The sequence below is a fragment of the Coccomyxa subellipsoidea genome (assembly GCF_000258705.1).
Source record: "Coccomyxa subellipsoidea C-169, whole genome shotgun sequence".
Classification (NCBI taxonomy): Eukaryota; Viridiplantae; Chlorophyta; class Trebouxiophyceae; family Coccomyxaceae; genus Coccomyxa; species Coccomyxa subellipsoidea.
Window position 1 is genome coordinate 2,130,448 of NW_005178037.1, and position 27,493 is coordinate 2,157,940.

General features: G+C 53.5%; 4 protein-coding genes across 4 annotated transcripts; 2 read left to right on the top strand and 2 right to left on the bottom strand.

Moving 5' to 3' along the window:
* Positions 1-123: 123 nt before the first annotated feature.
* On the top strand, positions 124-6,652 carry COCSUDRAFT_65827 (JmjC-domain-containing protein). Its single transcript, XM_005648765.1, has 16 exons — positions 124-175; positions 273-322; positions 520-629; positions 760-853; positions 962-1,090; positions 1,230-1,399; positions 1,543-1,715; positions 1,933-2,163; positions 2,330-2,562; positions 2,692-2,836; positions 3,008-3,279; positions 3,424-3,964; positions 4,177-4,337; positions 4,963-5,198; positions 5,422-5,518; positions 5,693-6,652. The coding sequence occupies exons 3-16, from the start codon at positions 598-600 to the stop codon at positions 5,936-5,938; spliced, it is 2,760 nt and encodes a 919-aa protein (XP_005648822.1). The 5' UTR covers positions 124-175; positions 273-322; positions 520-597; the 3' UTR covers positions 5,939-6,652.
* Positions 6,653-6,833: 181 nt separating this feature from the next.
* On the bottom strand, positions 6,834-11,168 carry COCSUDRAFT_41535 (hypothetical protein; the record flags this gene model as incomplete). Its single annotated transcript, XM_005648766.1, has 13 exons — positions 6,834-6,839; positions 7,092-7,241; positions 7,376-7,450; positions 7,595-7,684; positions 7,830-7,925; positions 8,150-8,344; positions 8,687-8,893; positions 9,104-9,259; positions 9,498-9,704; positions 9,939-10,065; positions 10,191-10,552; positions 10,757-10,861; positions 11,145-11,168. 13 exons carry the CDS (start codon positions 11,166-11,168, stop codon positions 6,834-6,836), a joined length of 1,800 nt encoding a protein of 599 aa, XP_005648823.1.
* Positions 11,169-12,325: 1,157 nt separating this feature from the next.
* On the top strand, positions 12,326-13,033 carry COCSUDRAFT_33023 (hypothetical protein). Its single transcript, XM_005648767.1, has 2 exons — positions 12,326-12,628; positions 12,760-13,033. Exons 1-2 carry the CDS (start codon positions 12,435-12,437, stop codon positions 12,782-12,784), a joined length of 219 nt encoding a protein of 72 aa, XP_005648824.1. The 5' UTR covers positions 12,326-12,434; the 3' UTR covers positions 12,785-13,033.
* A 6,528-nt stretch (positions 13,034-19,561) lies between these two features.
* COCSUDRAFT_28729 (hypothetical protein) lies at positions 19,562-27,398 on the bottom strand (the record flags this gene model as incomplete). Its single annotated transcript, XM_005648768.1, has 20 exons — positions 19,562-19,798; positions 20,125-20,307; positions 20,642-20,850; positions 21,283-21,433; positions 21,612-21,707; positions 21,962-22,152; positions 22,429-22,636; positions 22,869-23,110; positions 23,397-23,637; positions 23,993-24,166; positions 24,514-24,762; positions 24,971-25,102; positions 25,384-25,590; positions 25,784-25,954; positions 26,147-26,326; positions 26,494-26,624; positions 26,800-26,875; positions 26,974-27,033; positions 27,149-27,197; positions 27,280-27,398. 20 exons carry the CDS (start codon positions 27,396-27,398, stop codon positions 19,562-19,564), a joined length of 3,306 nt encoding a protein of 1,101 aa, XP_005648825.1.
* Between the last annotated feature and the right edge of the window lie 95 nt (positions 27,399-27,493).

Below are 27,493 nucleotides of genomic sequence, written 5' to 3' on the forward strand. Positions count from 1 at the left end.
GGCTGAAAGTGCTGTTCTTGGATGCAGAAAGCGAGCAACATGATTTCTTGCCATTCGAGGAGCCAGGATTGGCTTGACAAAGTGCCTGAATGTCCGGTATTCCGGCCCTCCCGAGAAGAGTTTCAAGACCCCCTGGCATACATCAGGAGCGTACAGCGGGAGGCAGAAAAATGGGGTGCGTGCGTGATCATTGCTGACTATAAAATCTTGCGCTGGCAATTTGGTCTCGATGCCTGCTTGAAGCGCCATATCGACTGTTGGCTGTTTTGCAGGCATCTGCAAAATAATTCCACCAGTCACCCCTGCTGTACCCGGAGGCTTGGTACGTACAAGTGCCTCAGTTCTGCATATTTGTAAACTGTTTGGTTGGACGATTCCTGGTGCATGCATTTGTTCCTCGTGCGTACTGGCTCTTCATCAAGTGCTCCTGCAGCCTGAATACTCTTTACATGCATGTCCAATCGTGCCTTAATTGAAGGAATCCATTGTGATGCCTTACTTCTTATTGTGACGCGACAGGTGTGCCGAGAGCTGAATGGTGCAGTCCTGAAATTCACCACTCGCGAACAGCCTGTCCGGGAGCGTTTGTGGCATGACATGGATGAAGGCAAATTCACTCAGGGTGAAACGTGAGTCCCAACCGAATTTTCACATTCCATCTGGTTCATATGCGTACCTTTGATGGGTGTTTTCTGCACAGCTATGGCACCACAGGCACTCCTGACTTGAAGGCGAACTTATGTCTTGCCCTTGCCCCAGGCTGTACACCCTCCAGCAGTACTCCAAGTTGGCAGACGACTTCCAAAGAAAGCAGCTGGGGGCATCAGGAACATGTCCTGCGCGCACAGTTGAGGTGTCGTCCACTTCTTTGCAGACGTTACCATCCTTTGACCACATTTTTTGGGATAGCATGTTCCCGGGGTTGCATGGTACTTTGTGTGAAGAGCCTGTGAACATGCAGAACGAGTACTGGAGGCAGCGCAAAGTGGCGTCTGACCTCACAGTGGAGTACGGGAATGATGTGGAGGGGACTGCCTTCTGCTCACCCAGTGAGGGGGACCCCTTGGGCAGCACAGACTGGAACCTGCAGGCGATTTTCCTGCTCTAAAAGCTTGTCATTTGCTGCAGATGTGGCTCCAGGCTGTCGTTTCACACCTTGATTTGTGCCATTATTGTGGCATAACCCCTTCTGCAGACTGCCTTGACCCAAGTACCTGGCCGCCTTGCAGTTGCTGCCGCGACTGCAGAACTCTACGCTGCGGCTGCTCAAGGGCGAGGTGCCGGGCATCACAACGCCCATGCTATACATCGGCATGCTCTACGCCACCTTCGCCTGGCACGTGGAGGACCACAACCTCTACAGCATCAACTACCAGCACTTGGGCGCCAGCAAGACCTGGTGCGCCCTGAATTTTACTGATCTCTGCAGCCCCTTACCAGCAACTCTGTGCCACTGCACCACATGTGACTCTGTCAAATGGTCAAACAATTGTCAGACATTTCCGTGCATATTTACCAACAGTAGCACTGATGCGGGAGCAGGTATGGAGTGCCAGGCATCGCAGCGGATGGCTTTGAGAAGGTTGTGGAGGAGCAGGTGTACGCGCGGGCACTGCAGGCTGAGAAGCTTTCTGGACGGGAAGCATGCGTGGCTGCCCACAGGGCCATTTTGGGCAAGACCACCATGTTCAGCCCCCAGCTGCTCCTAAGTGCAGGTGCCGTCCTGCACCAGTCCAAAGGCTTTTCTCTGCAAGAATCCACCTGCTCATTGATGACAGGTTGTCACGTGCTGCAACTCCTTGTTGCTTCCTCAACCCCGCACAGGCCGACATAAATGGGCTTACCTGCAAACAGAGCGAGAGATGTCTGCGGATTCCACTACTAACCCCAGCAGCTGTGCAACTGTGCTCACGGCCATCCGATTTGGTGTAGGCGTGAGGGTGTGCCGGGCAGTGCAGCAGCCAGGCGAGTTCATTGTGACTTTCCCGCGCGCCTACCATGCCGGATTCTCCAATGGCTTCTGCGTCGGGGAGGCTGTCAACTTTGCCATGCACGACTGGTACCAATTTGGCGCTGACTGCTGCCTGCGCTATCGGCGCCTGGCCCAGCCGCCCATCCTGCCCCACGACGAGCTCATCTGCGAGGAGGCCTTGCTGCTGAGAGGTGACATCTCAGCCATGCGACTGCATGCATCAAACGCACCACCACCCTCACTGCTTGCCTTGTACCTTTCATTCTGCATGTTTCAGCACATGCCGCTTTCAATGATGTGTGTCGTGCGGGTGTGGACTATGGGCAGTGCTCTTACGTGACCCAATCTGGTCTGCAGATCGGCTGGCCGACGAGCAAGGCGCATGCTGCTCGGCCGACCCGGCAGCTGACGTGAGCCTGGCAGGCACCTTTGTGACCCTGCTGCGCCAGCAGAACAAGCAGCGCCGCGTCATGGTGGTGCAGCGCGGACTCACGCAGCGGCCCATGGCCACGGATGTGGATGACGGCCTTTCGTGCCAGGACTGCGTGAGCTGCGCGCATCTCTGCTTCCTCGCGTCGGTCACTTGCCAGGTGCGCCCCCAATTGACCCCCCGCCATTCTCAACTTCTGCATAAAAGAACTCGAGAACTCGATGCAGCAGCGCATAACACCAGCTTCTGGATGGCCAATGCACGTTATTGTATTCCTTAATGTGTGCAGGTCAACAAAGAGCCACTGTGCATGGAGTGCGCAATGAGGGAGAATGTGATGGGCCCGAGCAACGAGCTCTTCTGCCATCCTGAACTGGAGAAGTTTGAGGATTGTGCCCGCTGGTTTGAGCAGCAGCCGCTCCTGAAAGACTCAGGTCAGTGTACCACTTGGCCTGTGACATGCTCGGATTGACTCGAGGCCCAAAAGGGCACCCACATGCTTGTCAGCCTGCCGGTGCAGGTCTACCTGTAAAACGCCACTCTAGCTACGGATACTGAAGAAATGCTAATAATGGGGTTTCTGAGGTGTTCACCTGTCCCTGCAGACTGGGAGGGCAGCCTGCAGAACAGGGGCCTGACGGAGGGCGAGCTGCACAGCGGCGGCTGGGGACACCACAACAGCCGGACAGTGCCGGCGCCCAATCAGGCATTCCTTTGGGAAAAGCTTCCCTCTGCGGTGCCCGCTCCCGGCACGGCGGCGCCTTCGGAAGAGAAGGAGGTGTTGGCTTGCGTGGCCACAACGGAGGCGGTCCTCGTCCCCGACAACGCCAGTCTCCCTCGGGTCAAGGTGGTCTTCTCACCAATCGGCCCCTACGAGGTGAAGCGCTACTCATCCCACGCCTGAGCGACCCGTTCACTGGATTATCACGTGCCTTTTGCCTGCCTGTTGCAACACCAACGCGCATCAACGAGGCTCATTGCAGAGGCAGGGCCATAATGCGCGGCGTGCCATTGTGAGCAGGGTCTGGGCTTCTTGCAGCCGGTCTTGCCCCAGCAGCCGGCCTGGGGGGCGGCGCCGTCCGATGCAGGCGGCAGCGCAGCCTCCGACAGCAACATCAGCGTCGATGTGGTCGGGGTGTCCACCGTGCGCGATCCGGCGGGCGAGAGCAGCAGTGCGGATGTCAGCTCCGGCAATAAGGAGCACACCCCAACTTCCACGCTGGATTCTGCTACTGCACTGTGCACATGGCCGCCTGTCAAGGGCGCCACCCTGGGAGACAGCACGCAGCCAGATGCAGCTCCTGTGCAGCAGGACAAGCAGCCGTGCGCGACCGGCGCGCACGACGGCACCGGCGACCGAGCGGACGACGCCGCACCCGCGCCAAAGGATCCCGCGATGGAGGATCCCGCGCTGGAGGACCCCGTGCCTGCTGCATCACCAGCCAAGAAGGCCAAGGCTGCTGCTGCGGCCTCCAAAACCCCCAAGGCTGCTGCCGCGGCCTCCAGAACCCCCAAGGCTGCTGCCGCGGCCTCCAGAACCCCCAAGGCTGAGACCAAGGAAGGTGGGGGACGCGCCCAGGCCGCGGCAGCAAGCAGACTGCATTCCTGTAATCAGCACAAATGCACACCTGGTGGCATGCTACAGACTGACCTGTCATCATTGCAAGCGTTGAGAGTGCGCATTGCATTGCACCAACGATTGAAGTGCTGCACTTGTATGTGCAAGGAATGCACGTATCTGCACATGCTGAATGTGAGCGATTTGTGCCAACAGCTCCAGCAACGGGACCCAGGTTCTTCAGCGGGGAGGGCGGACCTGTCGTACTGGTGGAAGACACCATGGTCACGATGGGCGGAAAGAAGATGAGACGCCGTGTGTACAGCTTGGAGAAGGACCTCACGCAGCGCTTCCTGCCCACCAGGGAGCTTTCCAAGGTACCTCCCTGTGGCTGTGCCTCCGTCAGAGCCTTAGCCAACGACCATTGGCCCCAGACCAAGGTTGTCTTGCGGGCTGCAATTTAGTTTCTATTGATGTATTTTTCACTGATGTACCAGGTGTTGTTGGCTCTCTTTCCTCTTGTTCCCTGCTGTCCACATTTTCTCCTGTTGTCTTCGGCACTAGAACAGCTTGCGAGGTTGCTTGCACTTCAGCTAGCATGTCATACAGATGTCGGACCAATACCGACCATGGCATGCAGCCCCCATACCCTGTGGCCCACCAGTCTCCTCCTCTCTGCATGCCTTCCCTATTATTTGGTGCTTGTTTGTTTTTTGGCTGAAGCAGCAGGACCTCTTTACACTGATGTTGAACCTCTATTGAGCTTGATTCACAGATTCCAGCTTCAGAACTTGATGCCTGTCTTAAATTTGTCTTATGGCATATTGCATATTGCCATTCGTTCTGGAATTTCAGGGCTTTTGGAGGCTTTCACCCCATGCACTGTTCAATGGTCAGTGTTGTGTTGTCAATGCCAACCTGCTTTGTGAGATTTGCAAATAAGGAGGAAGGCACGACCCTGTAAAAAGAGACGGTTCCTTGAGTCTTCCAACTTTGTTGCAGGCGGCCGATTTTCTGGCCTGTCCAGCTGAGGGCGCACGTGACACGGTCTTCAAACAATGGAGGAAGGCAACGGACAAAGCAGCGGAAGCAGCGGCCGCCGGCTTCACCGTGCCGGAGCTGCCGGAGAAGCCGCGCCGCTACACCTGCAAAAGGGATCCCTACATCATCACCACATTCCTGGTGGGCCTGGACGAGGTCGCGCGCATCTTTTACTGGGTGGCCAACCCCAGGCAGCGGTGCGGTCTGCCTTTGAGCCTCATTGCACACGAGCATGACACTAGTCGGCATCTGTTTGTCTGGCTGCACCTCAGGGGCCCTCAGTAATCAGGATTCCCAGTGAGTTGTAGACCTTGCCAAGCATGAGTGCTACATACATGCTTATATCTGTGTCCCTTTACCACCAGCTGGTCTCCTGGCATTCCATGCAATCGTGCGCTGTCACTGGGAGTGCCATTGCAGGTGTGACTTGGAGAAGTTCTGCAAGGGCGTGTGGCCGGAACGGCTGCAAAACCGCTGCGCAGGAATGCCAGAGCTCGCTGACAGCCCCACCCAGGAAGTGTGCCTGCTACTGCACCCTCTCACTCACGCATGCCATTGCAAAAATTGCCAATTTCGTTATCGCCATGCAGCGGATGCCCTTGTGTGCAACGTGTGGCACCCAAGCATGACAGGCAACCTTCTGGTGGGCATGAAGATGTCTAATCCTAATTACATGCAATGCTGCCTGCAGGTGACTGCGCAGAAGAAGAAAGCTGCTGGCAAGGTGCGGAAGGAAGCTAAGCTGCGCGGAGCTGTGACGAAGCCCGTCAGGGAAACGAGGGCTGCCAAGATACGGGGTGTTTGGAGTGTGGAAGGCTGTGGCGCCATGGCGCTCTCCCCAGCAGACCTTGCAAAGCTTGGTCAGCACGCCAAGACTGGGAAGCCGGGCAAGCGTGCAAGCAGGTTTCTCGCAAAGCAGAGCTGCACTCTCTCCTGACCATGGCGACACATGTCTCCCGTGTGCTGAGGCACCTGGCATGGCGTCAAGATGTGCCAGAACCCTGGTCTAGCAAGCTCGTCATCAGCAAACAAGTTTGACGTGTCCTATTCATAATCTCAAAGTTTTGTGTGCCCTTGTACCATCAGTCATTGAGGAGGACAAAGGAACGAGCGAGGACTGCTTAATTTCAAGGAATCCCTGGTGTGGCACACTGTTGATATGTGTGTACTTGGTGACTAAATTTCTACCTCTCCCAGAGATGTGCTCTATTATGGCGTTGACTTGCTGAAGGAAACCACCTACCTGGCCACGGATGACCAGTGTCAACCTGCTTACTCAGGACTGAAGGAGCACTAGTTGATAAGCTTATTTGTTGTGTATTGTGAATGTGTGCTAGCCTTGAATACTGTGCTCTTATCAAACAGACACTGCTGGTGAGCAAATACGGGCTTGCAAGGGAGTATCGACCGGGCAAGAGGTCTGCACTCTCTGTGCTCCTAGACTATACTTTAATGTGTCCAGACATAGTGACCTCAGCTATACATGTGATTTAGAAGATGACAGGTCTCTTGTGCCTGGCAAATGAGTGTAGACAGTTGGCCCTGTCTTATTATGGGAAATCCAGATATGGTTCTTTGTTTTTGCAATTCTAAAAAGTTAAGATGGAGTGTCTTATGACTGACTGCCATCATTGTAAAAATCCTGAAACGCTGCATATGCGATGTGTCCGATTTTGAATTGCACAAGTTTTGTTTCAATAGAAACTCTTGGCCAAGAGTCACTGAAAATCTCAGTAGACAATACAAAAATATCTTTTTCAGCACTCAGTGACTGCGTGACCAGTCACGACATTGTTCACTATACCAACGTTGCTTATGTAAACAGTACACGCCTAATCCTGTACATGGCATTTGATTTCCCATCAGGTCCCCATGGCAATATTCAGAACTGAGAGTACACTGTCCAACGCTTCATGCATGTCCTCAAGCTCCTCTGCCAGCTCCTGTCGGTGTCATTCGAACGTTCAGTCCCACAGCTTAACCACAGGTTTGTCTGCATGGATAGCTGGAGATGCAAGAAGAGTGGCAGCATGGCAAATGCTGCACATCATCAGCTGATTGTGACAATTGTCTTCCAAGAGGCAGCCCACCTGCATGAGAAACTGGAAGGAATACCAGCGAATTTTCCCAAGGTAGCCCTCTTCATTTTCAGGAAACTCAATCAGCTCAGACGACTCGACCCTCTGCAGCCGCATCGTCAGCAGCCTCTTGAAGTCTTGCTGCTTTGCCCCGCCGTTCAACTGCACAAGCACAAATGAACCTTCTGAGCTTCTGACTAAATGCCACATCTCTTGCATCTGTAGCATTGCCGGTAGCAAGTATGAGACACACAGCAAGACAACTTCCTTCGCAGAGCTGGACATGCCTGGCTGACAAGCTCTGCTGCAGCCGCGCTGTCCCCGGCTTCCCCCATGGCGATGTGCAGCCCCTCAGGCAGATCCCCAAACGCCTGCAGCACAGGTGCTCCTCAGGTGTGCCTTGTCTGAGCTGTCCGAGGCTTGCTCATCTCCCAGGAGTGCAGCAGAGGCCACTCATTGGGAGCGTGCAGGTCACGGAGTGCCCAGGAGATTACTGGTTGCCTGGCTTTTCGTACCTCAATAGGTGTGCCCACATAGCTGCGGTTGAGGGTCCAGTCCAAATCCCTCATGCTGTTCGGCCGCCGCTGCAGAGGCTGGGCCAGATCCTGCAAAGTTGGATCTATTAAATATCCCGTGACAAGTGCACGTCCAGGTCCAGTCTTACATGTACTCCGCGGTATGCATAGCGTATATCGTTCCTCGCCAGCATCCGTTCAGGTGTCCTGAAAGCATCGCGTGCAGCGCAATCACCTGGCCAGCCGGCAGTGCTGGGGATGTGGGGCTTGCGGCTGCGGCTGCCAGCGCTTCTGTGAGGCTGCTGGACTGCCGCCCGCGATGCTCCAGCCCCTGTGACAGCCACAGCGGTCTTGAAATCAAATCTCTGCAGAACTCTGCACACCACCCACATCACGAAACGTTACGCTCAAACATTGCCGGAGATCAATACATATTCTCTTAGTTTTCAATGTATTTTAGTGCAGCAGGCGTGTCCACTCATGAAACATCCCGTATATTGCATGACAGCCTGACAACAGCTCCGGGAAAGAAAGAGACGCAGGATCGAGCATCACCTGCGGACGCTCCTCGTCCCCGCTGCCACTGCCCAGCATCATCTCCTCAGTGTTGCTGCGGTTCATCACGTCATCCTTAGTCGCCGCATCGCTGCGCTGCCGCTCTGGCACTGGTGGGAGGTCCGCAGGACGAGCCCTGCTGTATGCTCCCCGATCAAGATTGCGAGAGCTCAGACCTTGCTCAACATCTGGCTCCTGCAGCAACACCACTTGTGCCCCTAGTTAGCTCTTGCCAGCACCACGCCCTTGACTCCTTTCAAGTGCTCCATTAGAGTACTTGCAAAATCATAGTTACGTGCAGGAATGCCACAGCCAGACTGCATCAGAGAAAGCTGGTACTTCACATGCATGTCAATTAAGGCCTTTGAATGCCCTCCGTTGTGGGAAGCCATTCAAAGGCCGTTGTGGGTTTTTTTGTCTGTAGAACGGATGCACAGCATGGAGCATTCGTGAAGCAGCATGGACATCACAAGAAGGGGAGTAAGAAGAGGAACTCTTCATACTCCCCTTGATCCCACAAAGGACTCTGTGACGCACCTGGCGTAGAGCGGAGGGCTCAGGCATGGAGGCGGCAATACGCAAGGGGCTGCCGGCGTCAACCGAGGAGCCGGCTGCGCGGCGGCGGACGGCGTCCCGGGCGGAGAAGGCGCGTGCCAGCGTGCGGCGCTTTGTGCTGACCACGCGGAAATGCTTGATGAGCTGCAGGATGCGGCGGCGCTGGAAGTCTGAGATGCGCATCAGCCCCTGCACAGGCAAACTAGGTGCAGGTCAATACTAGCCCACCGCTCTCTGGAATTGGGGAGCCCTCCAAGGAGCGGTCTTGTCTCCTTCATGACAGTCAGATATATCAAATTCTTTATACAAGCCCACACGAATACATACGATGTCTTGTGCAGAGCGTTGGACATCTCTGTGCTAAAAAAGCTGAACATGTCGAGTGAGTATGATGATCACCTCCACAGCGTTCACAAACAGCTGCAGGTTGGACTCGTCGACGCGGCGTTTGCTGGGGAATGCAGCGGCGGCGGCTTCTAGCGCGCCCTGGGAGGTCTCTGCCAGCTGCGGCATGAGCTGGCTGGGGTACTGCTGCTTCAGCAGGTTCAGCATGTTCTGCACAGCAAGCACTGATGTTTATCAACACGTCACAACAGTCTGGGCCAACTTTCTAGGGCCATATTTCACCGAGTCATCATGATTGCAGCTGCTAATACGGTATTCCACTTTAATAATCTGCGGAGGTGAATACTCCTGAAGCAAGATGTATAAGAATGATCTTGAGGGCATGAGAACTCATAGACTATGGTCTCTTCAGCCAGTTACAAGTGATCTTCCCAAGGGGCCCACGGACCTCATCAAAGCCGTCCAGGAAGGAGAGGTGCAGGGCCCAAAGCAGGCGCGCAATCTTGCGCAGGCTGGTGGCCAGGACATCCATCTCCTTGGCGGGCAGGTGCCACTTGCCCATTGGGAACCAGGGCAGCCCCGGCAGGAAAATGAGCGTGCCCCTCCATGTGCACAGGTAGATCTCCGCCGCAGCCAGCGGCACCTGCTCCTCCACCTGGACCCAGAGTCAACATCTTCTTCAGGACTGCTTTGCGAGAGATTTGCTTCTACATGCATGAAACAGAAATGATATTAAATGAGTTACGACAAGAAGATCAAGAAATTTTGTGTCAGCTGTAGTACATTTGCACAGGTTATCCGGGGCTGTTCGGGTCAACAAATCGTGCCAGCTACGTGCCCCAGCAGTATGGAGGCACAGACAACGCAACGGAGAGGTGAGGTGGCTCACCTTGTACAGGGCATCGTAGACCTCCATCAGCACCTTCTCTGACTGCGCCTCAAACTCCTCATGCTTCTTCACCAAGTCCTCCAGCGACTCGTCCTTGCCAGCCAGCGGTGCATACCCATCGGCACGCCTGCCCACCAGCAACTAATTTCGTCAGTCAGGTCCTTGGTAGCTTGAGCGGCAGCACTATCCGCATAGTGCACTTGACACCATGGCGTGCCAGAGTGTGTGTGATTGGCAGGGGCGCAATGTCACCTTGGCGGAGCCTCTGCCAGCCCCTGAGAGGGATTCCAGGGGCCGTGCTCCCAGACGAGCCTGTTGAGGTCGCCCAGCTTCTGCATGGCCGTCTTCATCTTGGCGACCGCCTCCTGAGTGGCGCTCTTGGGGAAGATGAGAACGGCGTACAGCTCCGACAGCAGCACTCCGCTGGCGATGCCCGTCACGCGCATGGCCCCCAGCAGGAATACGCTGGTGTCCGTGCTCTGCTCGTCCACCGCGCCAAAGGTGACGATGAGGAATGCGATGGCGTACAGCTTGGCGGAGTAGGCCAGGTTGAACGCCTTGCCCAGCACTATGCCGCTGAAGGCCACCAGTGCGGCCGCCACGCTCAGCGTGATCTGCATGCGCACGCAACAATCAGCGCGCGGCGACGGGGCTGGCAGGGGTAGGGCGCACACATGCACACACCTTTTGTGCAAACGCGAGCAAAAGAGCCGCTCCTGGAAGAGTGCTGCTCACAAGACCTTGGCGAAGGGGCAGCTTGGCAGTGCAGTAGGAGGGGGTTACATGCATGATGAACAGGAGGGGGGTGTGGCACTCACTCCATCCGTGCGGGTGTCAGGGTCCCACAGCCGGTGACCAACCTCATACACCAGGTACCCCAGCGTTCCCCCCGCAACAGTTCCCAAAATTCGCTCTGCCCCAGTCTGTCAGCACCAAATCTGAGTGAGCCCCCGAAATCACAATTGGCAAATAATCAGACAACGACAAGCAAGCATGAGTGGACTGCGGGAATTACCTGAGCAATTTTCCCTATCACTGGGGCATTCACAACGACACATGTGATGGCAGCCCATTTTGACGCCTGCGAGAATTGCCGTGCGTACGTCGTATGTATACCTGCAGGACAAGAGGTATGCAGCAGCTGAAGCAGGAGGCTGAGGCAATCACGGAACAAAAGATTCAGATCAACTGCTAATCTGTGCTCACCGTGTTCGGGCAGAACGATCCCATATCCTATTGCTGTTGCTGTGAAAACTGCAAGTCCAACCCTTATTGCATTTGGGTAGGGATCAGGAAGTTTAGGAAGCCGCATTTGGAAAAGACAGGAGAACAGACAAAGCCCAGATCAGGCCGGTTTCGCCTCGTTGCAAGCACGGTTTCAGGGCCCAAAGATTGAGAGAGCAAAGAGACACAATGCAAGTCCCGTGATATATAAACAAATATCTGCTTGTGTTCTTGAGTGTTCTTCAGCAAGAGACGAATCAGGATTGCAAGATGGCAAGGCCATGTGACATGACATCAGCATATATTTCTGATGTCTTGAGGGCGAGCCAGAGTACCCTCTCAATACTACCCTAATAATATAGAGGAAAATGATAGATATTGAAGGGCTTCGGAGCGGCTTCTGCAACATTCAATGTGGATTAATGCACTGGCATTTCTTGTACCAGAAAGCATCCCAAACACCTATCCTCGTGTCAAGCAAGTCAGAACATACCTAGGTGTTACTTCGAGTGTCTATTCACCACCCTGGCTGCTTATAGTCGAGGTGTACTTGGGTGATCGTTGCACCATACTAAACACTGTTCGTGCGTCCGGGAGCACCAGAGCGGTGTGCTCTTGCAGATGGTGAGTTTCAAAATGCTTATATTGAAACTGAATACAGCTCATCGCTCAACTCCAGTCTTAGAAGGTCTCGCTGCAGCTCCCTCCATTGTGTGCGTTGTCTGATCAACAGGATCCTGCACCTCGGGACGCCGATATGTCTGGTCAGCAAGAACCGGATGAAGCTGTAGAAGAGGACGAAGTCCCCTCACGTGAAGCAGATCGCCGGCCAGCTCGGAGGGGTCCGGGCGATCCTGTAGCAAAGGGGATGCGCAGGGCACATGTTGTCCAGACAATGAACGCAGTGAAGAAGAAGGTGAGGTGTCTCCGAGGTTGCTGGATAAATTCCCCACTGAATGAGACTACCCCTGATTCGCGGGGTTTGTTTTGCTTTGGAAGACAAATCCCTAGAGCCCATGCCATGAAGAGCATCAGAGCCCTGTACTTCATGACCATAATGCTCATTGTGCATCAGAATGCTATGTGCGAATAGGAGTATGCAACTTGCGAGACTCTCTGCATTTGCAGCCCTTGGGCAGAAGTATGTACATATTCGCTGATTAAGCAGACTAAGTTACCTCAGCAGACAACCAAACATCTCCTTCGGCATCCTCTCAACAAAGAGCAAATGTGTCCTTGTACACATAGACTGCACCTGTTTGAGCAGCGCCGATGGTAGACACATGCTGCCGCACAACCGGACAGATTGTAGATGACCGCTTCTCCTGCTGTCACCCAGCCCGCTTCCACGGGATCTGCCTCAGACCATGGAGCACTGCAAGTAGAGCAGCATCCATCTGTCCCAGGGATGAGGAGCCAGGATCCCTCAACAACCCGCGACGGGCTGCTTTCTGGAAAGAAGTCACCTAAAATGCACACAAAGGCATGGCAGTCTTCAACATGCAGTCACCTTAACAGTAGATTGTTGATGGCATGATCAGAGGCAAAATGATAAAGCATCAATAAGGCTGTGACATCCTGGAGGACAGCCACTTACTCGCTCCCATTGCACGTGCAGCTAGCTGCATGAAAGAAAAGTCGGGCGGCAGCCTTGTCTTGGAGATGGGAAGGTGAGTGGCATGTGCTGCCTGTTCCGAAGCCACTGACTCGGCGAGCAGATTGAGGCCTTCAAAGATTTCCCCAAGATCAGCATCCTCACCATCCCTCTCTTCCACCCAGCTCCGCACGTGATCGCAGTGTGCGCAGGTGATAGACTTGCACTGGAAACACCTCAGTTGCTTGTTGCTGGGTGCACCCACAAATGCTCTTGGAAGATTCGCCTCGGTCAGGGCCACAGACAGGAGGAAGTTTGGACCAGACTCCGGGTTCACAATGGAAACGGTGTCAAAGCTGTCCAAGACTACATTCAGATTTACTGCCCTGTAAATGGCCTCCTCTGGAAGATCATCGATGTTGCCGCTGGCATGGCTGGCATGGAGTACCTCCACAGCTTTGCTATGCAGGCAACGGCGCGCAGCTAGGTCCCACGCTGTGCACAAAGAGTAATTCAGGATCTGACCTGGAAGAAAAGCAAATGTGAGATGAAACACTGGGCAGATTGCAGTTTGAACCAGCTGACGTGGGCACTTACTCAGTTTTGGATTCCGCCTGCTGTCTAGACCGTCCAAAGTCTGTATCCCCGGCTGCATATCTGGGCAGTCACAGAGGTAGCTGTAATGGCGCTGATCACCAGCATGCTGCATTGGGAGGGCAAGCACATGCTGGGAGCCTTTTGCCTGCACACACACTCTCGGCACAGTAATGTGCGCATGCAGGCTGCCTCCATCACACTGCATGGAGCCTGGAGCAGATTCAATTGTAAAGACCCACCGAGATGCTGAGGCTGCCGTCAGGGCCCAGTAGCAGTCCAGCCACAGCATAACAGAAAGCTCCAGCCTCATTTTCTGCTACGATTGCGTATCTGCAGCTGCCAATTCTGAGCTGGCTGGTATAGTCAGAAAGTACATCTCTACCGGCTGAAGCAAGGCGTGTGGCTGCAACTGGGCTGACAGGACTGTTGACTGCTGGGGGATCATCTACTTCATGGTACTGGCTGCCTGAGCTTTCTTCTCTTGCATCAGTGCCAATGCCGGGTCTGGAAGTAGTGGGCCGTGCAACCTGCACCCTATTTGACCTAGGCCTTGCAGAGCTAGCTAGGGATGTATGCCTGAAACTAGTGAGTGTCCTCTCCTGAACTGGGCTCACAACTCCTGCTAAGGTGCTGGATCTTTTACAGCTTGTCAGATCAGCATTGCAGTGCGTACACTTCTTGCAAGCAACGGGAATTTCACGTGTGCAGGATCGACATGCCTTATACCCAGGCTTTGGCATACGCAAATAGTCCACGATAGATATACTTCAAATAAAATAGCACTTTTCTCATTACGCAATCGGGACCATTTCGTGGTCAATTGGGCGATGTATTGCCACAGCCGTGTAACTTCGGTTCAGGCCGGCATTGCCATCAAGTCTTAAGTTCGGGAGAGGTAAGACTGGAAACGGGCGATCTTCGCTCTCGAATACTTTACAAACACTCTAACAATGATATCGAAGCAATGGATGATGCAAATTCGCAAGTTTTGTGCGTTGCAGAATCCACATTCAATGCGGCTTGTCGCTAAGAAACAGGTGTCAGTTTCGCACATTTTCGCCAACATTATAACCGGGTATAACCCCAGTGACCTTAATCTCGTTGAGGGAGGACCCGAGGCAGATCTGCCTCTAGAAGCATTTTAAATTTTTCACGGCGAGCTTTTGTGCTATGAATAAGCCCGTTTATCAGTTCTCCATGCTTCGTCCACCGATGCTTCACAGGCAGCAGTAACATTGAATTTGAGTGTCTCTTATCTGCGCTGCCGCTGCCGGGCACATGCTTGGCATCCGGTAGCATAATGATAAATATCTCATTTTACATGCATCATGCTTTTAACCTTTGTGCCTGAGAGGATTCAATGATGACCTCAAATATCCCAGTGATCATAGCCCAGGCGCAGCAGCAACGGCCAGGTTCAACAGGTTCAAATAAATGTTCAATATTGAGCTCTGCTGATCCCTGCAAGGATGCCCTCAAGGCACAGCAGAAAGCACAACATCATGTTCATGATCATGACGATTGATGTGTTTGCTAAATTCACAAGTGCCATAGCCAAGGTCATCCACATGAGGTGAGTGCACCTGTATCTCTCATCATTCCCATTTTTTCAACAGAATGCCCTTGCTTGAGCCTGGGCATAAAGCAGCAATGAACATTGTCAGCGGCACTGCGATCAGGGCAAATCTACCAGAGGGGCACATCTAGGATAATATTTTCATCTGAGAAGCCTCTTGTAGATGCCTTACATTTGGATGGAACCCCTGTTTACCACCAAGCAATCTAAAAGATGCATGGAGATATGACATCCGACCATGCAGATCATGTGGGTGCAGCCATCTCCAAATGTCACCGCCTCAAATCTACTGAGATGCCTTCTTCGCGACTCTGCAGCTTGAAATGCAGAAGCAGCAGGAGGTACGCCATCACCAGTATTATGATCAGGGCGATCAACCAAGGCAGCCACTCGCGCAACATGTCAAAGGTGTACATTGAGGCTGCTGTACCCATCAATAAGCCCATTGCTGAAAAGAAGCGGTCTCGCTCTGCCTCTGCAGCACAATAGCACACTCTTGACTGATTTCACATGATACGGCAAGAACTTCACATGCTTCACCGCAGCGTGACAGTTTCCTGCTTGTCACGTCAAGAACAGAAAGGACCACTACTTGCAATCCAGTATGACCGCTGCTGAGCACGCTAAGCACTGTCTCATATGTGCACTGGTGTGCAGATGCTGCACTCAGCGGCCAGTACGTACACATGCATGGTAGCTTCTTAGATGAGTGGCACATATTCAGCACAGAGTCTGTGAGGCCTGAATGGGAGACCTTACCAAGGGGTGCGAAGAGCGCTTTGAGATCATGCTCAAGCAAGCGCCTCTCCTGCTCCTGACCGTAAGTTTCCAGCCTCTGTGTAACTGTTCGAAACCAGAACGGCACAACACCCCGTATCCATAGGTGTCCTGTGGGCTTCCATTCTGCAGCAGGCAAACAGAAAGAGCCCATTCACCATATTGTTGCAGCTATTTAAAGAGACCTACCCTCAGAGGCAACAGCAGTTCTGCAGCTATGTTCCAGATCTGCAGAAGAAGGCAACAGAGAGCGTCGCACCGGGTGGTTCTGGCGCCGCAATCTTCAGGATATCAGCACATTCCTTGTGGGGCAGTGAGAAGAGCGCTTTCAGGCTATTCTTGTTATTCTGTGGGTGGCTCAGGCCGATGACGATACAAGCCTTTTCCGCAACGCTAAACTCGTCGTCTAAGAAGCCTCTTTCAAAGCAGCGGATGATGTAGGCTGGGATATCCTCAACACTTGTCAACTCGTCATCAGAGCTCTCCGTCATGACCTCTTTTCCCTGGGAATGCATAAGCACAGTCACTATTGCTGCTTGTGTTTGGAGTTCTATTATTTTCTTGCTTGTGTTGTGGTGGAGAAACAATAGAGACAGTGAGAGACAAAAGGACCCTCGGTGACATGAACCTGTCACCAATCACCCTGTAGATGACGACGAGAAGCTGTCGATTGAAGAAGCTATCGACAGAAGGGCTCCAAAGTATTTCCTCACCAACGTCGCGCATAAGTAATCAAGAGACGGTGGCACGGCGATACACACTGAAAACCAGGAGATCAGTGCGTTATAAAGTGCAGAAATTCATCTCCTACAGACGGATCGCTCCTGATCGTGACAAAGTGCTATTCGCGGTGACGTCAGTCCTTTGTGAACACAATCAGAAGGCCTTACCTGTGTTCTAAAGCACGCTACTGTCTACAGCCCTGAGGCCCCTCAGAAGGCATCTACACTGCTGTTAATACCAAGTGCTGCTTCACGCAAACCATTCCTCAACTATTTGCAGCATCCGCAATGAACCTATGTCTTGATATAGCATGCCTCATTAGGCTCCCTGTCAGGCATGCAAAGGTCTCCATGAATTCAATGCAAAATTGGCAGGCCATTGACCTCTGACAGGGCTTCTGAACGATCCTTTGCCCTTTCCAGGGCAGGGGCAGCAGCTGGCCACTTCCTTGGCTTGCTTCTCACTTCGTCCAATTGCAACCAGTCCTTTGCTCAGCAGGCTGTTGTCGCATGCACAACTCATAGCATGATGGACATGTTGCCCTGTCCATTTGAATATTGTCACAATGCATGCGCAAGCTTACAGCCAGTTCTCACAGAGTTCTCAAAGATCATACAGGACTCTGGGCTTTGCGCTGGGAATTAGAAGGTTGAGCTTTTGTATTTACATGAACCCACTGGCACTGCCAGAGACACAACATGAGCCCTTCAGCGCAATGCCCCAGCACATCCAATGTCCATTCTGTCAGCTTGGCTGGGACCTGCATAGCTCCGGAATTGATACAATCATACTCCCAGGGCCTTAAGCGCCAATTAAAACGATTCGGCTGCTGGTCCTCAAACATGGACAGCTTTAGGGCTTCAGGTACGAATGCATGGATTTGTCTTTGCAACGTCATCAGATGGCCACAACCTCATGTAGCGCCGCTTGACGCTCTTTTTGTGCTCAGGAGATCACAGTCCTCTAGCGCTGCACGTACACGCTTCTCAGATACCAGAGATGACTCAGCCTGGCCGGGCCAATAGTAGCAGCGCCCATATGGCAGCAATCCATCTGAAAGCGCCAGGAAAGAATAGACATGCCTCGGCAACAATGCCAGCCAGAATCGCTTGTGTGAAGTAAAACTTGTTGCGCTCCCGGTCTGCAGCAGCACAACCAGCATTATTATGTTCATTTGGAAGGGGAAGCTAATCTCGAGCCACGCCTGACAAGCATGGCAATTTCTGCCCTACTAAGCAAATGGTGCCTGGCTTGGGGCCACATCTACAACACTGAGCCTGTGCAGGGGCTACGACTTCTGTCTGAAGAGCAGTAAAGAAAGAAAGTGACTCTTACAATTTCTCAGGTTGCGCTTGATCACCTGCTGCTGCCATCAGCGCCCTGACCTCGGCCGTGTTCAGGTGACCCTGGTCTTCCGTTGGGGTGTCACCTTCCAGTTGGAAGAGCTCGAGCCAAAATTCAAGGTCATGCCCAAAGAATCAGGGCATGGCCAGAACAACCTGTATGTATCCGACGGGCTTCATGGTCTCGTCTGCAAATCAGAAGCAATCTTGTCAGCTGGCAATTATGCTTGCATCCTCCCCTTGAGGAAGCACTGCGCTATCATCAGCTGCGGTTAATGCAAATATATGGGCATCGAAGTGTAACTGATGTAGAGTGCAACAGATGTAAGCAACAACCTTGAAGCTGGATTCTGGGCAACTCCGCACCTGATTGGTGAGCAAGGGCGCCCCTCAAATCAGGGCAACGGTGGCCTCGCTTCCACTTGACATGACACAGGCAATGACAGACTTATCCAGGACGCTGAAAGTGTTATCTGGAAAGGCAGACTCAAGGTAGTGAAAGATCCGAGTGAATCTTGAGGGTGATGCCCCAGTATCCTCGCCTGGTGCCCTGCATATGAGAATCCAAATGGGAGAGCAGAAGACTTTGCATTTTACAGCCAGTGGCTTATGCAAAGTCCAGGTTCAGACACCGGCTTGGAACAAGCAGGCACTGAGAGCCTAAGAGCAAACTGATGTTGTGTTTGATGACTGTGATCCTACCATGATCATGGACACCTCTTGGTCTTCGAACATCCAGAAGCTTGCCGGAGGGTTCCCAAGCAGGCCCTGCCTGTTGTCCAAGGTGCAAAACACTCAAATCTGTCCTCCTTCCTTGACTGAATAGCAACTTACGAACAAAGATCGAATTGCGTTGGTAGCATCAGCGTTGCCACTCTGCAACAAGGACTCCAAAGCTCGCGATGACGGGTTCAATGTTACTGTTTCAACTTCTTCTTCGATTTATCCAAGATTCAGTGACTGACCTGTTCAAAACTTCAAAGTCTTATTGCGCAACCATATTGCAACCAATTGGGGTGCTGTCGTCGTGTGGCTTTATTCCTTCACGTTCAACAGCTTCAAGAGTTCGGTACGTGCGATATTGGCATCAAAAGTACCTCTTGACGCCCAAGGAACCATCTGACATTGCATCCTATCTAGGCACTACGTAAACGTCTCAGGCATGCAGAGAGGGAGAAGATTGGGTGCAAAATAGAGAGCCTGATGGTGTGCATGGGTACAAAGATCACACCTGTCTTGAAATACCAGTGACTTTTCCTTTTCGTGCCATCTTATGTGTGATGTGACAATGCCACTGCAGATTAATGACTTCAAGATCTGCTGCAGCAGCTGCCCTTAAGGAACCCTCAATATTTGCCCACGTGGGCAGATCTGTAGACATCTGCTTTTTAAAGCTTTAAAGTATGCAGAGACCTGAATGTGCTGAAGGACAGATCTTGCTGGGCTTCTCTTTCCTGGAAGCCAAGAAATTTGAAAGAACGACCTTGCACAAGGTGTGCTGTTGGGCACAAAATTAAAATTCATTGTGAACTTAAGTACATTCGTTAGATTGGTCATGTGGATCACTGTCTTGCATCAGCAGGGCGCAGCATCTTCTGCTGCTAGCCAATTTTCCTAGGTAAAAGTACATGCCATTTTGGCCGAGACACACTCGCGCACAGAAACCCAGGACATCGGGCAGATTTGCAGCCCGCCCCACAACCCTGGATCCCTCCTGAAACCTTGAACGCAAGTGTCATTACAATTGTGTGTCAAACCATGCATACTTATTGTTTGTTTCACCCTGTAACTAATGGCAGCTCCTGCTGAGCTCCTCCACCATTCTGAGCAAATCTTCTGAGGTGACTCCCTCGCCCATTTCGCGTGCCACGCGCTCCATGGAGTCCCGCTTGAGGTCCAGGAACTGCTCTATGAGGTCGCCGTCCACAAAGTTCTGACTGGGCATCTTGGTGTGCTCGTCCTGGAATGTGCGCCAGGCCACGTGGCTCAAGCCGCCCACCCCCTTTATCACCTTCCTCAGGCAATCCTGCACAGCATATCCACTGGCTGTCAGCACCTTTGGCATGTTAGCAATAGGGTCCAGCGTCGCGCTTCAAAGCCAATATCGGGGATGTCCTGCTAAATCTGTACCCTAACAAAGCTTCCAATATGGCAGGATCTTGACCTGCACACTGCAGATACCCACTGGCTGAAAGTCATCGATGCCATCTACAGTTGCTTGCCCAGGGATGAGCTTGAGCCTGACAAATGCGCACACACATCAGCAAGGGCCAGCCCATTGAGACTTCGATCACAGGTCCCAAGGGGCTGATTTTGCAGTAATCTTCAGGGGGGGCAGCCATGGCAGCGCACCTGTAGCCTGCTGAGGAACTGGAACTGCTGCTGGGGCAGGGAGGCTATGACGCCGATGGAGCCGTTGATGGTGACGAAGAGGACGGTGGGGATCTTGGCCGCCTCGCTGTCCGGCAGCTTCATGACCAGCGAGCCGTGCCGGAAGCGGTTCACAAACACTCCCAGGTGGTACTGCCCAACCGTCTGCACACACAAAAGCTCAGTAAAGGCCTCAGCAGAACAAGCCTCATGAGTGTCCGTGCAAGCGAACGTCCATGTTTGTATCAATGGCCTGATCATGCCTGATCAAGCATGCATAATCCCTACGACACAGCAGCTAGCCCGCTACCGGAACCTTCTGGAAGGAGCTCTCAATCATGAAGCAGTCAACTTTGCTGGGCAGATTCGTCCAGCAGGCATTGGACGGACCACCCAATAGAGATTCAAGAGACACACCCAGCTTAGGCGCTTCATGATGCTAGACACTGCCCGAATGTGGGAGGTGAGCGCCAAGCCATGCAAGGCAACAGAAGCGCACCTCAAGGCGGTTGCGGTCCTCGTCGGCGGCTGCGTCGGTGTTTTTGCGCAGCGTGAAGATGTTGTTGGAGTTCTCTGCGCCCAGGTAGGTGTCGTCGTCGAGCACCTCCACGGCCGTCATCCAGTGCGTCTTGTAGTCGCGCGCGCGCACCTCCAAAATCCCCTCGTCCGCCCGGTATATCAGCAGCTGCAAGCTCCGCATCAGGTCGCCTGCCCACACATCTCTTGGACTCAGCACCTCACATTACTGGGCACCTGGTGCCTGTGCTTGTCCTGATCCTCTTGCACCATCTCTCTAGCACGTGCCCCTGCAGGGAGGTCGGCCTCTGCATGTGAGGGGCCATCCGAGCCTGTCTTGCAACGATTCCCAACTCTGCGCTTTTACATCACCAACTCTAGCAGGTGTGCCTGTGGTTGTACTGGTGCAAATGCAGGCCCCATCTCTCTAGCACGGGCGCCTGGAAATGTCATCTCCAGATGTCCCATGTGCGGGGTCCTCCAAGCCTCCTGCTACTGTGCTCGTGAGGCAATAGCACAGAGTGCAGGAACTCGCCCTGTGCTTGCCATGCAGGTTGGAGCAGCAAGCACAGCAAGACTGCATGCTCTGCGTAAGAGACAAAAAACCGGCCAAGTGAAGCGCACCAACGATCACAAAGTCGCCGCGGGTGACGATGTAGAGGGCGAGCACGTGGCCGACATGGCTGCACTCGTTGGTGAGCTCCCTGGAGCCATCCTCTGACTGTGTCCACTTGAACAGCTGCACGCGACTGTTGATGCCTGCAATCAACTTCCCCTGTACCCATGCCCATCTTGCAGCCTCAGTTGCACGCCATTAAGCTTGCAGGGCACAATATGTGTCTCTGTCTCGAACTCCTTTTGTCAGCAGCCTGACAGATGAGAGGAAAGTGTATAACATGCTGATTACAGGCACGCTTTGAGGCAATGACCATTGTAGACATGGGACAGCTGACCTGGAAGGGGTGAAGGTTGTACGCAGCACCCTTGACCTCCTTTTCGCACACCAGGCTCAGCTTGCCGCCCTTGGCGCCAAACACAAGTATTCTCCCCTGCAGCCACCACCCCTCACATTACTTCCTCCACACATTATGGCATTAGAGCATGATGCATGCTAATGCTTATTTACTAGAAGGGCATCACAAGGCACCTTGGGTTCCACCCAGCAATGTGTCAAACACTCATGGGACGCATTTTGACATTCACTCATCATTCTTGAGAGACGAAGATGACAACGAGGACACCTTTGCATCTTGCAGCTGTTCTTGCCATCCCTCCTGGCAAAGAACTACTAGAGGCAGCGCACCTTGGTGGGCTCAGGCTCCTCGGCGACTGTGATGGCTGTGCCGACCACGTAGTAGGGGCAGGGGTCGTCCGAGAATGACATGGATGCAGCCGCGCAACAGACCTCGTTGGTCTCCAGCCCAAAGCGGTCCAGCGTCTCGAATGTCTGGTCGTCCAGCAGCCGAACGCTGTCTGGGCCTGCATCGTCCATGCCTGCTCGCGTGCCACACAGGAAGTCAAATGAGGCTGTCATAATTGCCGCGGGAGCAATCTCAGCATCAGCACTCCAATATTTTCCCGAGCCCTGACAAAGTTTTGAAAAGAAGATTGTACACAGCATGCGCAGTGCTCTAGGGGCTATAATGTAATAAGCCTTCCTGACATGACATGTAATAAGCCTTCCTGACATGACATGCTGAAAAAGGATCACAAATAGATAATGGTTGTCAAAGGAGCTGCGGCGGCCTGGGCAGGAAAGAGGGAACCCACCAGTGGCGCCGTTGTTGGGGGAGGTGAGGACGAGGAAGGAGCGCGAGGCTTCCTGATGCGCCAGGCGGCGCGGCTGCTCGCCGAGGGGCACGGTGCGGATGTGGAGCTTCTGGATCTGGTCGATGCTGCCGATGGTCATGGCGCCCTCCTTGGCCAGCGCCAGGCTGTCCGGGAAGCTGCTGCTGTTGAAGCTCGTCATGAAGTTCACCTGCGCGCCACAGATCCTTGCTGCCTGGGGCTCCCTTATACTCTCCCTTCACAAAGCATCCTGCAAACACCATCAGATTACCCACGCCTGGCAGGCAATCCTGGATGTTCCTGACATGCATGAGACCGAAGAGAGGCATTCTGCTCATTAATAATGAGGATAAATCAATTCTCTATTATTTTTGCATTGAAGCTCATTAGCACTCATGCTGCACAGTACCAAGAAAGCGCACCTCGTTCTCATTGACGTTGGAGTAGAGGAGCTTCTTGTTGGCGGAGTAGATGACGGTGGGACGGTCGGAGGCGGCGAAGACGTGGGACTGGCCGTTGGAGCGGAAGCTGCGCAGCATGATGGGCTTGGTGCCCAGGCAGATCTTCTTGCGGTCGGCCAGCGCGCCCGTCGCCTCGTCCACGTGGAAGTTGTACAGCTGCCCGTCGCCCATCGCGCACAGCAGGTAGGGCACGCCCTCAAACGCTGCGCGCATCAGGTAATCTCAAAAAATGTCTCGTACATGTGGTCCATTGGCCCTTGTATAGCTTGGTTCATTCCTTCAAAAAAGAACTTAAGCATCTGCTCCCCCAGATATTGCTCCTCTCCTCTGCTCCTCCACTCTCTCCCAACAAATTGCCATTTAGATCTGTATTGCATTGGGGCACTTGATGTTGCTGAGCACTCAAGAATAGCACAATTCCCCTGCCTTGCAAGGCGCATGCACAGTGATCAGCCATGCTTGTGGGAAGTGCAGGTCTTCTTGGCTCACCTGCAAAGAGCACGGATCGGGGAATGATTTCTCCGCCCAGGGGCTCTGACACCAGCGGGGCCATGGCTGGCAGGGAGAAGATGTGCACGCGCATGTCCCACGTGCCCACAGCCAGCAGCGAGGCCGCCTCGCCGTCTTCCGACAGGGGAGATATGTCGACGCATGCCACCTCAGCGTCCAGCTTCACGTGCCCCTTCTGCTCGATGCCGCTCTCTCCCAGCTCTAGATACACCAGATTGCCCTCCCCAGTCGCCACCACCGCCTGTGGGACCATCATGCGTGTGTCGGCTTACTGCATGCAGACTTCATCTTACCCATCTTACTTGTCCAGAACAACATAGAATATCCACCTTGCATCTAAGTAATTGGCTACCCTCCGGCGATGTTTGTGTGCAGCAAGCAACGTGCAATGTTCACCATCCAGCTTAAGCACTTGCCTGCAAGCATTTCAAGCGCCTGCCTTCGGCTTGGCGAGGGCAGGTTCAGGCTGTGGTTGCAAGCAAGGGTATGAGCTGCAATGAGGATCAAGGTCAGGCAGAAGGCAAGGATCAAGGTCAGGTTCTTTAAGTAGACTGCGTCAAGATCGAAGACAGAACGTGTGCAGTGGAGGGGCTTGCCTGGGTGGGGCTGACGGAGGCGACGTTGATGTTGAGGCCTGCGGGCGGGCGCCACTGGTGGGTGAGCTGGCGCGTGCTGGCGTCCACCAGCCGCACGTCTGCGCCCGCCACTTGCACCAGGTGGTCGCTCACCGTGTTGCCGCAGCACAGCGTCTGCGCAGCGCAGAGTGATCAAATTTCATGTGCAACCCTTGGTCAAAGGCAGAACAGTTGCTGCAAGAGGACCCACAGCAGCACCATGCTGATGCTGATGCGCTTCCTTTCAAGCCCGCTGTTTTTGCTCTCCATGCCATGCATCATTTATGAGAAACCATGACCCTCCAGAGGAGCCACACCATACCCTAGGCTTAAATGCACAGGAGTGCGGAGCTTCACTGTCATCTTGCAGAATCCTTCATGCCACATGGACATGGTCTAGTCAGTCAGCAAATTGTCCATCAATGCATGATTCAGCACATAGACAAGCACATGTTTAATCCTTGGCAGAACAGTCAGCTCACCTGCGCGTCAGCGCTGAAGCCAGGCAGCTCGGCTTCGTCCAGCTCATCGTCTGCATTGATAGCGAGTATGCGGGTCTCGCCCACAAAGGAGATGACGAGGAAGGTGTCAAAGGCGTCCATGTGGGAGGCTCGCAGCGCCCACATGCCCTTGATGCCCGGCAGCTCCACCGTCGCCTGCTCTATCATGCCAATACCATTGCGCACAATGCGCAGCGACCCGTCCGCCATGATTCCCGAGCACATCACCACCTGCAGCCGCAGTATCACTCATCACGAGACAGCCCATTAGTGCGCGTGCTGAGCCTAAAATAGCTTAGAATTCCTCAAGTCTTGAGCTGGACTCTTTAGAGCATGAAGCTGGATGAACCAGCAGCAACAGAGATTATTTATGGGATCCTTCATAGACACCACAGCGGCGGAAAGCTGAGGGTTGCAGGTGGCACGAAGATGCACTCACCTGCCCCTGCCCTTGGCGCTCAAGGTCCACAACAACAAAGTCGATGATGGGCCCCAGGTTGGTCATCGTCTCCAGCACCTCCACAAAGTTGCTGGGCTCCTGCGGCGTCACCGGCGTCGGGTGCAGCCGCACCTGCAGTGCCAGTCAGCCATTCACACCAGTGGCTATGTCCACATCTAAGCGCAGCCTCATACTTCCAGGACATCCTGCAACATCTCACATTTTGCTAAAGAGACACCCTGAATCTTTGCCAGCAAGATCGTGCACAGAGATTTCCTCTACAAGCTCTGCTCAGAGCTGTACAAGACGTGGTGAGGATTTGAATGGGAATATACATGTGCATCACGTTGTCTTTCCTCTTCACATTTGGCCCCTCCAGACCTGGACCATCTTGACAAAGCCAGGCAGCGCACCAGCTGGGAGTCGCCACCAGAGGAGCCCACAAAGACGACGCCATTGTCGAGGTAAGTGAGTGTGGAGGGCGCGGAGGTGCGCCCCAGTGGTTCCACCTTGAGCCCTGCCACATGCTCCCCATCATGCTGCAGCACGAGCAGGTACAGGTTGCCCACATAGTCTCCCAGGAGGTAGCGCGAGCCGTCCTCGTCCACCCTGCCATGCGCCTGCTCCCAGCCAAGGACATGCCTCTCAGACCTTGCTTGATGGTACTGGTCAATTGATCATGGTCCAGAGTGTCAGCAGAGAGACAACCGCTGCATGCTCAAAAGGATGCCTTCCTTCTAGCTTGCTTCTGGGCGCAGCTCAATTGTGGTTCTTGGAGTCGGACGATTGCATGTCAGCAGAGCAGGAGCGCACCCGGATGATGGTGGCCTTGATGGGCGTGCATTTCATGGCCTGCCCCTGGCCCATGTAAGCAATGACTGACTCGCCCACCACGAGTGCACCCCCCAGCGGCTCCGGCACTGCTATCACCCGGCTCGCCCCTGCATCCAGGTTGCTCTGCCTCCACGGACCCTCCGTCAGATCCTGCAAGCATAGCCATCAGGAACTGATAAAGCACCAGAGACAACGTAGTCTTTTTGATCTTGAAAGCTTCTTTGTAGACGAGCAGAAATCCTAAAAAATTGCTGGCATTGACTGACGAGACTGATAAGGTTAGATCTAATGTCAATGATCCTTGATGCAAATTGCTGCCCTAATAACAGGCAGAGGCCGTACCTTCTCCTTCAGGACAACCTCGTAGGTCTTGATGTGGCGGGCATCTTTGTTGTCCTGGTACAATACCGCGATGGTGGGCTTGGCGCAGCCCTCCAGGAAGATCATGTCGATCACATTAAGCTCGTCGATGCGCATGTTGAATGCCTCGTGCAGCTGCCCCTTGTCATCAATTGGGATGACCTGCACAGAGCATTGAATAGCCTGATGCACTTCCCTATTCAGCCGAGGCTCTCTGTCGATAGCGCATGATGAAGAAGACCCTTGATGATGGTATGCCAGCTGTACTTCGTCATGAAAAGCACAGTGGTGCACATGTGAGAAAAGAAAGGCCGGCAGGCTGTGCGCACCTTGAAGAGGCCATCATAGAGGTGTAGGCCAATCATCCGACAGCCAGGGTCAACAATGCCGATCTGGCCATTGTCACACGGCCTTCCCACCTGGTCCTCGATGTCCCCATTGGCCCTTGTGACCAGCTCCCCTGCCACACGCCCCCAAAGGAAGAATCGGAACCTATGATGAAGGCATGCTCTAACGCACAGAGCATGGCGATCGACACTGAGGTGGTTGGAGGAGAGGCCAAGCCCCCCTAGTGAGCATGACTGGCACTCTAGAGATCTATTCATACGGAGATCAGTTGCTTCGCGAAAGCTGACCTGTCTCAGAATCATACTCCAAGACGCAGAATTTGTATCGCTCTGTAGACAGGAAGAGCAGGTCTTTGCTCTCGCCCTGCGTGAGCCACAAAGCAACTTAGAAGGGCCAAATACGTTTCAATAAGTATGACATGGCGTCGCTTTCTTAGCATTGAACATGCTAAATTGCCTCACCACAGGCCTGAAGAGCTCCATTGTGGCAACGCGTCCATAGATGGCCACATCAGCAACACCCTGAAGAGCCAAGGCGTCACACCAGATTTTTCAGAAGATGGCTGATCAGGTCTTTGCAAGTTTCTTGTGCAACAAATCTGAAATCAATGAAGCAGCCCACGATCGCGATCCGAACCTTCAAGCCCTCTGGAGTCAAAGTATGTATCTCGATCCGTGTGCATTTCCTGTACCAGAAGCGAAAAGAATCAAGATCAAAGCCAAGGCAAGATCAGAAGTCGTCATTATGAATGCTCAAATGAATCTTACGATATGATCAGATTTATATCGGTAGGAGACGTGAAATTCCCGACGATGGACTGGGTGACGCTTGTGGGCTTGTGTGCTGTCACAACATAATTGAAGGCACAGCCCTGCTGCGATGCCATGGCCCAAAAGCAGCCTACTTCACCATCTGAACATCTCGGTTTTGCAAAATTTGTTGGTTCGTGTTCATGCATGCTTGCAGGACACGACAGCCACG